At 36.3% G+C, this 11,904-nt stretch overlaps 1 protein-coding gene across 12 annotated transcripts in view; it reads right to left on the bottom strand.

Annotated features, from left to right (window-relative positions):
• Positions 1 to 11,904, bottom strand: part of AGTPBP1 (ATP/GTP binding carboxypeptidase 1) — a 74,829-nt gene that overhangs the window by 19,651 nt on the left and 43,274 nt on the right. For 11 of the 12 annotated variants that reach the window (XM_074811894.1, XM_074811896.1, XM_074811895.1 and 8 more), the window contains 7 exons: positions 11,468 to 11,555; positions 10,625 to 10,769; positions 8,183 to 8,336; positions 7,258 to 7,438; positions 5,662 to 5,791; positions 5,183 to 5,314; positions 3,349 to 3,525 (listed from right to left, as the gene is read on the bottom strand). In XM_074811894.1, the coding sequence (XP_074667995.1) occupies positions 3,349 to 3,525; positions 5,183 to 5,314; positions 5,662 to 5,791; positions 7,258 to 7,438; positions 8,183 to 8,336; positions 10,625 to 10,769; positions 11,468 to 11,555 (1,007 nt within the window). The remainder of the gene's footprint in view (positions 1 to 3,348; positions 3,526 to 5,182; positions 5,315 to 5,661; positions 5,792 to 7,257; positions 7,439 to 8,182; positions 8,337 to 10,624; positions 10,770 to 11,467; positions 11,556 to 11,904) is intronic. The other variant, XR_012621544.1, reaches the window with a different exon arrangement.

Raw genomic sequence — 11,904 nt, 5'->3', positions numbered from 1 at the left:
ACAACTTGATGGTTCAGAAACTTTTCCAATCATTGTCTACATCTGTTGCTGAAGAGGATATCGTTAGTTGGCAGATTCCTTATAGAGAGTATACAGGAGTGGCTTTAAGTTGAAAAAGGACAAGAGCACAGTATGAAAGAAAGTGCAAAGACAATTGTTAGAAAGATAAATAGCGTGTGCACGTTCCGTGGCTGCTATTTTCATCACAGCCAAAAGAGGATATAATTAAAGAGAGACCTAAATGGATCAGATTGGAGGTGGATAACTGAAATGCCTGGAAGATAAGTTTGAACTTACTATACTGAAGGTTCTACATACTTGCAGTAAATGCCCATGCCAAACTCTAGATTTGCTTGTGTCATTACTTTAAATCATAATAGAGAATGCAGTACTACACAGCTGCCAAATACCAAATTTCTTAATTCATTATTATTCTTCTATCAGCCAAATCTCTTAATTTCCATTAAACAAGAGACCTGAAGCCTGTTTCAGGAAATAGTAATAAACAGTTGTCCTAAATAGGGGACCTGAGGTGAAGTTCATTTTCACTGAAGCCTTGATTACACGCCTCTTCTTGATCTTCCAAACACCTGTTCTAGTACCTTTAACTGTGGCCTATTAAAGTTCCTTAAGTGTTACAAGCATTGCTTTTAAGCACAAGCCACCTGGAAACAGCTGCATTTTTTTTTGAACATGCACTGAATTTTATTCTTTTTCTTTACATTTTATACATCTGTCTTTCTTCTAGACAGCAACATTTTAGACGGCTAGTTGAAGTCTTCCTTACTAAGTATGTCATGAAAATACCTTCACATGAATACAGTGTCTTGGTGCTGAGCTTTCCTTCATGAAAGCAAAGATGCAAAACCAAGGCACAACAGATTGTGACCTCAAGTTGAGAAGAATATTCCTGTAATATGTCAGTTGGACAGTAAAACATAATCTTGCTCTTCTTTCTTATTCAGCAGAGGCTACAAAGTTGTGATCATTTTTGAGAACTCAAAATCTAGAGACTGAAGAATCATAGTAACTGACAAAGTTTGTTGACTGAATCCTCATGTCCTAAAGTCTTCTCTTTACCATGCATCATAAGATTGCCAGGTTACAAAATCTTTTCGATTAACTTAAAAATTAAGCAATACTCCCAAATTTATTAATCTTTAATCAGGAAAGGGATTTATTTCAGTTTTCACATGGTTTGAATTATTGAAGAAATGGATCTTTTTTGTCTGGCATCTTAATTATCCTCCATAGTAGATCTTGGAGCACCTTTTCACCTGAATGTTTGCTTTCCAGTATCTTGAATCACAGATGACTGAGCAATATTTGCAACACTAATTCTCAATGTACTACAAAGACCCCACACAAACAGTTAAAACAAGATTGCTTCCATTGATAACTCTGTCACCAGGGATCTTAAATTCAGGTTAGAATTGCTAACTTCAGTTCAACAGCTTCCTGGCTGGAAATAGTCCAGCATCACCATTGTCTGAGTAAAACAAAAAAGAATAAAAATTTGATGTTCTGATATTATCCAGCTTTAGCAAAGACTCAGCATTTCCTTCACAAAGAACAGATTTGTTGAGTAATCCTTTGTGTTTTGAACAAAATTCAGCAATGCCATACCAGAAGACAACTGGAAAAGTGCTTCAGACCTCTACATTATACACAGTCAGATCTGAACTGTCCTGTCCTTTGGGATGGGAAGTAGGAGGAGGGAATTTCAACAGTTCAACTCCTTGTGTTTTGAAATAACATATTATGAAATACGTCATCTAATTTATACCACAAGTTTATTCAGAGTTGCTGGTCCCACACCCTCCACAAAAAAAAAGGTTGAGCCTTTTCATCTCTTTGACCTTCTCACTGGAGAAATGTTGCTCTTTTCTTGTTCTCTCTAGTCACCTTGGCCTTTTAGATACATTTTCTTAGTAAGTCTGAGCATTACCATAGTGAAGAAAAATGAAGAATCTTCCTCTATGTTCAGAGGATGACTAAAACCTGACGAACTGTTTTATTCCAAATGAAATGAATGACAGAACAGCAATTTGATGTCATCAGCTAGTTTATATTACATAGAAGAATGCTCTTCCCTTTTGAGTAAATGATTTTTCCACAGAATTCAGCCATTTTTTCCTCCCTTACCAAAGAACAGCTTTTCAGATTAAGCATCTTGAAAGTTGGATCACAAAAGCATCTTCAATTCACCTTTCTTAAGAACTTTCTGTAGCAACACTGCTAAATCCATGAAGGTTCATGCTTAAGAATATTCTAGAAGTTTCAAAAAGAAGCAAGTTGGATGTATTGTTATTTTTTAAAGCTCCATAATGATGTCACCTGAAGAATAATGGAATGTTCTGACAACAAGCAGGAATGCTTCTCTTGTTAATTGACAAAGTTAACTCATTCATTTTGTAGTTACAGACCTACTGAAATTTCAGCCAAAATATCTGTCTTCCTTCTGTCTAGGGAGATAAGCATGGGTGTTGGAGCATACCTTAATACATTAAATATACCTTGTTCCAACTTTTATTTTTTGTTCCTGCCCCACGCCCATCCTCTTGATCCTCTTTTTTGTCAAGCACCTTGAGTCTTGTGGTCATTTTCTTGATTAGCATTCCTAAACTCTATTTTCAAGCAGAAGAAACTGTGACTTCTTCATTTTAAAAACTTGTTTCAATTTGTAGCTAAATTTAACCCAGTGACAGAAGTTGAAGATCAGATGTTCGGGTGGTGGTTCTTTTTTCTCTACAAATATTTCTTTGAAGTAAATTTTTACCTGTGAGAAACTACAAACAGGGTCCCCTTTTGTTTTCAAAAATCCAGCCCTGTTAACATTTCTGAATGAGACAAATCAAAGACAAGTTTTATTTGTATTTATAAGTCTCTTTCTGCAGCTACACAGGAAAATTCTGTAAAGCACATTATTAAATATCTGCTAAAGAACCATGAACTGCCATGGTGAAGTCTGAAATTACCATGTGTAAAGGAAATTTTTATTCTAATATTGGCATTTATTACTACCCAGTTCTAATAATCTACTGGAAAGAAAAGCTCTGATTTTTTAACTACATACATATGTGTTATAAGCAATAATTTATATCAATCTTGTTAAAACAGCCAATAAGCATAACATACTATGGGGAAGAAGTTAAATGACAGATGAAGACTGTTATGCAATCTATAATACTGTAAAGTATGTAATTTCACTCTAACATTAGTGTACACAGATCTTAGATGAGTTTTAGAAGTTTAAAGCAAGCAAGCAAGTGGGGTTATAGAACAAGATATCAATGCAAATGGAAGAAATTATAAAGCAAGAACAGTTTAACTGATGTATTTTCTTACCTTATATTTGCCCTGGTCACATCCACATAAGGTGCTTTCCATTGTGTAGCTCCTTTGTACTCCTATTTCTCTCCAGACAACAACTCGCGCTGTTGATTCCTTGGACTTTTCCACTACAAAGCTGCAGCTGCCCATGCAGAATGCTGGGGCAGTTTGACTCAGAATCTTGGGGAGTGCCTGCAGAACATCAATTTGAAAAATTCAGCAGTTATTTTATTTCACTTACGGAAGCGGGGAGTGGGGGAGGGGAATATGCAGTCATAAACTATTATAAGAAAATTTTGCTGCAATTCAAATGAAGAGAACAAGAATGAAAACATTTCTCCATATTGAGTTTTCAAAACTCAGTGAGTTCAAGCTACAATAGGTTTGCCATTTCCTACTTATTAAAATCCTCCTTTTCCTATTCAATACTTAAAATTAAGTGTTAGTCAAGTGGGTAAGAATCAGGATACAAAAGAATTCTTCAGGTGATCACCATCTCCTCCTAATTCACCTAGCTAAGTTTTCTCAAATTAAGTCTACTACATACCCTATCTAATTAATTAATTAAATTCAGTTTCAGACTGTTTCAACAATCCAATTTGCAGACCTAACAGTATTTCATTAATACATGAAATTCCATTTGTATTCAGCAAAGCACTAGGTGCATATTTAACTTCAAGAATGTGAATCAAAGTTCATTATAACTGTTTACATGACAGCTTTGGAAAAAGACAAGAAACAGTTATGCAAATATCTGTGTTTCACTAATGCTAAATGACTACATTCTTTCCAGCTTTTATTTGTATCAGTTAAGCCAAAAAACACATGACCACTCTGAATTTACTATTTTAGTAGTACATATACCATTATTATTACAAGCTTGCCCAAATATTTTAGTCCTCTTTTTTGAATCCAAATGGGTTTTTCACACAACCGTTATTGACTATTGTCATTTGTGCACTATAGTAGTGCAGACTGAAGTGACAAAACCCCATGTGACAAAACCCCATATATAAAAATATGGTGAGCAGCAGACACGAATGGCATCAGACTCAGCATCCAGGAAATGACACAAGAAAATCAAGGAGTGAATTTTTTTAGAAAGTAGGGAGATTTGAGGAAAAAAAATCTGAAAGCATTCGTACGCATTTACACTCACGGATGCATAACAAGCATTTCAACGTGTATTCCACGAGTTTTTCAAACTTAGCTGCATCTTCTCAAAAACCCCGCGGGGTTTGGATGCATTAGGTTGCATAGATTTGCAGTTGCCACAAGGCGGCAGTGGAGTTACACAGAAACGGGTAACCCGGAATTCTTTATAAATATTTTGGAATTTTTGAAAGCATATACAATGCAGTGGATGTTGTTTGCACAAGTTTCTTATGGCACGTGCTTTCACTACACATCTTTATAAGAGGAACCTTGCCTATTTCCATACAAAGATTAGTATTTCTCAGAGCAATTCAGTATTTTTAATTTCTTGTTGCTAGAATATTGTTTACCATGCTTAAGTGACTCGTTTTTTTCATTCAGTCCTTATAAATGCACAGAAGTGTATTTTCCATGTATTTACTATAATGGTAATGTTGAACACAAAAAAGCACATATTGGTACAAAGACTCAAAAAAACTAAAGCACTCTACTAACATTAAATCCTTAACTGTGTTAGTGTACAATGTTTAAAACTTTCAAAATACTCTGAAGTACACTCATGAACTAAAAAGAGATCACTCTAAGTCTGCTTATGCGATAAAGTCACTATGTGCACAGAATAATATTGGGAAGATAATTGAAAAATGTATTCCAAATTCATGCCAAGTGAAAAAGGTACAAATGTTGAACTTACCCTGTAACCAGGGTCTTCCATCAGGTCACAAGAGGCAGCATTAACATTTGTGTGCCACATTGTCTCTTTGATGCTGCAGCCATACATAAATACATTCTTTTTACGAGAGTGACCATGATAATCACAGTAGACCTACAATAAATCATTCAGCAAAATAAAGCCAAGACATACGGAATTAACATTTTACAAAAGAAACAGAAAGACAAAAAATTTTATTTGTACTTTTGAAGAAATTAGGAAACACGACTCCTTATATAATTAACTTGTGTCAAAAAACGCAGGATTTACCTGAGGAAGGTTTAACCTTCTACCCTAGCAAAGGAAACAGATTTAGATATAAAGGTTTGCAGAAGACCACTTCTCCAAGTCAAATTTAAGTGTGATACAGTTTACAAGACCGTATTAAACTGCTTAATTTACAGACTAGCTACATAGACAAGATTAAAAAGATTCAGAATTGCTTACACACACATACTCACCAAAGGTAAACGTTTTATAGCAGCCAGATATTGCAGTAACCCTTTAGCATGGTAAATAGTGGGATGCAGATCTGGATTTGGATTTTGCCACTGTCTGTTTAAATCTTCTCCACTTAAAGAGCAACGGTGGCTATTGCGGGGGGGGTGGAAAAACGCATGATGTAGTCTGCATTATCATACTTTTAAATAAGCCTCCCCCCCACCTCAAGTTTTCCTCATCACCACTGTTTCTTTGGAAAGAATCTGGTAAGAAACAAACCTCAGTTTTCTAACATGCCAAGTAATAGAAGTGTTTGGGGTTTTTTAAGTTATGTTTCAGAAAACCTAAAAATAAATTAGAAGTAGCTTCTTATATGAAAGTCAATTGTAATCTTGCTTATTTGCTGTTGAAAATGAAGGCTTGTGATTCTATTCAAATGCTAGTTTGAAATCACTGATTTTTAATATATATATCTTTACAGCTCTGGTGTCTTAACTTCTGTAATATAAGGACTAATGTCAATCTGAAATCTAAGACTTGAAACATGTTAGGAGACACATTGATGTGAGAAAAACAAAAAAGAAAAAAACAACCAACCAAAAAGCCCAGAGGCCAAATGAAGATAATAATCTCTGTATTCAGTCAGCTATCAGACAGAATTTTTAAACTTATAGAAATTCATGTTCATGCATTCATCTTCAGTACATTTGTCTTTAGATTGCATCTGCTGGGACAGAGCTCTTATTGACACTGTATTAAACTTTCACTTGTATTCCGAATGATTTAATTCCAGGTCTTCTGTTCTATGCATGCTTTTACATATATAAAGACGGGGTTCTACTCAAATCCATAATTGATTGTATTTTTATTTTGTTCACAAAACCTTTTAAAATACTACCCATAACTAGGCTAAGAAGGAACTGTAGATTCACCATACCAAAATTTCCATTTCATATGAATTCCCTCCAACCAAGTGAGTATAGACTGCTGAATACTTACTCATAGCAGTATCAAAAGGTTCTGAAATATCCCTTAGATTTGTTAAGAAAAGTGGTAGTAAGTGAAGGAATTACTATTAATAAATAAGTAAATCAGGATACTCTCTTATGCTTTCTGTTGCACACCTATTAACTTTCCCCCTTTTAATAACACTTGACAACATCCCTTTCCATAACATCCTTCTAAAAACTATAATTAAAAAAAGAGCAAAAAATTATGTAAAAAGCTGTCTCAGATACAAGGACTGTTCTTTTTCATGAGAACCATGAACTTGTTTAGCTCTTCCTAAAAGCAGCTGTGCTCTCATATAACACTCTACACCTATCCAAGACACTAGTTCAGAGAGACAATTAAAATGTCATGTCAAATCACATAGGAATTATTATCATCCATGAACAACTGAGAATACATTTTATAAAACTGAAATTCATGGAACAATGTATTTGCCTTTAAAAAGCCCAAAAATGGAAAATTCTTAGAAATTTTGTGGTTGTTTTTCATATCAAGTATTGCATTTTTATGTTTCTGGGATTAGTTTAAGATTTTTTTCTTTTAAAATAACAGATGCAAAGACTTAGTAGTACAGGTTACATATTTGTGAGTAAACTTATGCTTACTTTCCATTGATGACACCATCTGGATTGAGCATGGGAATAATTTTGAAAATGTAAGATTCTCGTAAACATTGGGCACTTGGATTATTGCTCATAAGGTATTCCAGTGTTCCTTTCATAACCCAGCTTGCATTAGTCTCTCCAGGATGTACACGAGCAGATAGGAAAACATAAGGACGATTCCCTAAAAAAGTATGCATAGAGGTTGCAAAATATGACTCAAGCTAAGTAAACATTTTGTTAACTGAAAAAAGAGGTAATAGCCAGCTTCATTTGTTACAATGCAAAATACAGTATTTGAGAGTTTATTATTGAGTATCATTGTTATTGATAGAGCTTGCCAGAATATTGTTATAAGGACTGCTAATTACAGAACTCTCACAATGGAGCTTTAAATACAATCAGACAATTACACAGTCATGACTAGTTTGAGCTGGCAATTACAGTATTATGACTTTGATGACTTTTTTTCCAATAGCCAAGAAAAATACTGGGGTGAAGGAAGAAACCGGGAATGCTGTCATAACTAAAGCTCACTTTAAATCTTAGTAGCTTAGATATTGGCTTTATGAAAGATTTTTTTGTCAAGCAAATAACCTGAGCATTTGGAGAAAAAAGTTACTTGGAAAACAGGTATTCTTTCCCAAGAAGTGTAGTCTGCAAACTCTAACATACAAAAATATCTAGCAACTGATTTAAAATAGACATACATACTCTTATATATCTAGATATAATAACCTTGACTACCACAAATAAATATTAAATACAAATCAAATCCTGAATATTGATGCATCTTAATTTCATTGAATTCATTAACTTGATTTTACATTGATATTTCTACAATGCACAACAGTTAATACTGAATTTTTTTCATAAAGAGCTAGTTTTACATTATTTTCAGTTGATAAGAAAGAGAAGTCATACTTACTGAACTGACAGATGTGTTCACAATAATTGGACTCTGGCATGGCTGTAATAGTGACTAAGGGACAACTGTTGCCAGCCAGGGTCTCACAGAGAACGTCTTGTCGAAAATATATCTGTTGAGGGTTGTGCAGAGATTCCAGCTTCTGAAGATGCATCTTCATTCCAAAAATAATGAAAAAATACTTCAAATCTTTTGCAGTTACATATCACAGAATATTCCACAGGTATTATTTAACTAATCATACTTCTTGTTGTTCTAAACAACATTCAAGTCTCCATCATAATTTTGACCATGAAATATCGTTCTCTACATCTCTAACTGACTACTTTATAGAGCCTGGTTTTCCAACTGCTTTGAGGAAAATGAAGGGACAGAGGGTACATTATTTTCTACCAGATGATACTGTAAGGGTATGTGGGAGATAAGAACCTCTACTTCATCAAGGTTATCTGACCAGGGACCTTTTCAGTGCAAAAGGGGATAACAAGGGAGAATCAATAAACAGGAACAGAGAGAAACAATCCTGCTTGCTAGACAAGACATAACACAAACAACAGCAAAGACCAAAGTCTCCAGTCTCTAACTGACTGGCCATTAAGAATCTACAGGCAAAGCTTTGGAAAGAGTCACCCGAGGGACAAGGAGGAAACAAGAACAACGTAAGGATCTGGGATACTCAAGGGGGGCTTGTGGGACTATACAAAACTTACACACCTGATCCCTGCAGTCTGTCCTTAGTTATATCTCTGTGCAGTCTCACTCTCTATTCCATGCATACAAGTGCTGTGTGGACTGGGTGCAACTAACAAGAAAGGTGTGAGTGGATTTGAGGTCAGCATCAGTAGTTGGAGGTGGTCTTGGAAGCACCTCTGTGGGCACTACAGACTACTGTTGGGATCAGAATCAGTGGACTTGGTACCAGCAATGCAAGCAAGAGAGGATCTCAGTGCCAGCTAATGAAATGGGTAAGGGTCTTGGTGTCCAGCCACTGGGGCAAGAACAGTGGGTGTCCCAAAAACCAGCTAGTGGGGTGATAAGGGTCAGTGAAGCAAGGGCAGGTGTTCTCAGCACCTAGAGAAGGAACAAGGGTTACAAGCCCATGTGCCTGGTACCAGCTGTTGGGGGCAGGGGGCAAGCATATGCATCTTCCCCAAAGCTACTGTACATGGAGGGGTGTGTGTGCAATTTGCTAGCAAACTTCAAGGTGGACTACCCAGAAAGTATGAGGTCCCAGATTGAGGCAGGGATATCAGGTGGGCAGAGAGTCCATGCTGGCATCTGGGGAGAACCACAAGTGCAGAGAGCCAGTGAGACGAGTGTGAGAATGCATGCATCTGTTTATTAGTGAGCATCAGGCTGGACTAGCCTGCAACCTGGAGCCTTGCACAGCAGGTAAGAGAGACAGAGATCCATGCAGAGGTATGGCACAGATGGGCCATGCTAGTCATTCACAAATATGTGCGTGCTTGTGATTCTAGAGAGTGGGTGTGTATTTTCAGTTGGGAACAGCAATCCTTATCAGCTGGAGAGGAGGAAAGGGACCTGGGTGTCCGTAGTTATATTTTAAGCAAGTCCTAGTAGTGTTACACACTGGTGCTGCTGGAGGCAGCACCTTGTCTGTGCCAGACTGTGTAGCCAGCCATGCTGGGAGGGGACGGGATGTGCAAGTGTGTGTGCATGAGTCTCACTCTCTCTTTGGGATACTCAGACTCACTAGTGGTTGAACCTACAAGCAAACAGGAAAGCAGCAGCCACGTCCATGAGCCTGGGACAGACACCCCCAGGGTCCCTTGACTAGGCTCCAGCAGCCAGGCAGGAGGAACCACCAGCCCCAGAGCTGTTGGATGCAGCAGCCGCATATAACATCCCTTAACAGATACTTCTTCCAAGACCAAGTATGGCTTAGTAAAAAGCTTTGTTCAACTCTTACACACTAGCCACTGAATCCCCAAGTTTGCTTTTAATGCTATGACAGAAACAATCAACAGACATTCTAGGCATGAGTTTTGCTTAGTACTAAAAAGTTTCACAATACTTCCTTAGCCAATTCATTATCCTAAAAAGGTCTCCAATTATCTTAAATATAGTAACTGAACAGGTCAATTATGAAGAGGTATATGTAGAACAGCAGGATATGAGTAATTTGACTCAAACACAAATACTTCATCCAGTTAGCACCGTTTCCAGTCAATTATGAATTATGATTCCCAGAAAACCCATTTAGCCTGCAAGTAAGTATCAATTTTATTTTTCCAGGAACTGTTCTTTAGAACAACCTACACACTTTGCCAGTCTAAACATGAATGTTTTATGAAAATTCTCATTTTAAGGAGTATTTTGAACTTCATAAAAAGAAATAAAAAGAGTTCACTCATGAATGCTTGTTTCACATTGTCCAAAAGTATAAATATTTATCTATGTAACAGTTCATAATCTTCTCACCTTTAAAGTTGAGTATGTATATGGATAATGGTAAGCAAAGTAGCAGACATCATCTTTATGTTGGAAAGTCACTGTGAATGTAATTGTGTAATAAGATTTTCCTTTCTGACCTCCAGCAGCAATTGAACTTCTTGAAAAGTGATTCCTAAGAGTAAAATGAAGGTAATAAACATATCAGAATAATTTTTTTTCATATCATTGATTATTTCTGAACACACATTCTAAGAGCTAGGAAGATTTTTAGTGATTGTATTTCTCTTCTATGTACATCCAGGTTAAATACACTGGTTCCCACTATCTGTAAAGACACTTTTTTATAACAGTGATACACCTTCATTCATATTGGGAAAAGGTGAGCAAACAAAAACAAGTAACAAAACAAAACAAAAGGAAGCAAACAACTGCCAACCAAGAAGGGTAATGCATGGATATGCTGTACCATCTCATCCTGTGTTCCAGGATTGCCCTACAATGACTATACCACAGAATACAGGAGCCGAATCACAAGCACATGATCAGTGTTACTGGAAGTCACTATTAAGATTTCAAGCAAGCATGCATATATACATTCCCTTAAAAGCTTCTCTGGAACAGTATGCAATTTCTAACAAAAGTATAAAGAGATGAACAGCTTAAATATTAGCAGTGTACTAACAAAATAAGACCCTATATACTTTGGTCACTTCTGTTACTCTCCACAGTAACTCAAGAAGAAAACTCTGTTCACAACAGACCTACTAAAATAGAATTATCAAACTCAGAAGCAAATACTTCTCCTCAAAAATTGTACCTCATACTAATCTTCAGCGTAAGATTTGCTGTACATTTGATTGGTGTACTCACTTATAGTAACAAATATCTGTCCCAACACGAGTCCAACATGGTCGAGAACATAATGCTTCTTGAACAGAATACATGAGGGGCTGCATACCTTAAAGAAAAAAAATGCATCTTACTTTAATTCTTAACATTAAACATCAAGATCTTTGCAGATGTGTGGATTTGCTGATGTGTTGACCACATCAACACTTACACGCAAGTCTCCAAACTACCTATACTCATTTACTCGCTATCATAGAGTGTATTCGCATGAATGCCTGGGTATTGTACACTCTTTCAACGAGGTGACAAAGGATTCCTTCCCCTCTCCCCTCATCAAGTCCCGCTTTCCAGAAAATAACAAATTAAGGAAAAAAAAAAAGAATCAGACCTACAGAAGACCAAAATTAAATGTTAAAATGAAAGCTGTAGTTAGCATGAATGGTAATCTACAAGAAGTC

This window comes from Strix aluco, chromosome Z (genome assembly GCF_031877795.1).
Source record: "Strix aluco isolate bStrAlu1 chromosome Z, bStrAlu1.hap1, whole genome shotgun sequence".
In the NCBI taxonomy this organism is placed as follows: domain Eukaryota; kingdom Metazoa; phylum Chordata; class Aves; order Strigiformes; family Strigidae; genus Strix; species Strix aluco.
The sequence above is the reverse complement of the archived record's forward strand: the minus strand, read 5'-3'. Positions and strand labels throughout refer to the sequence as shown.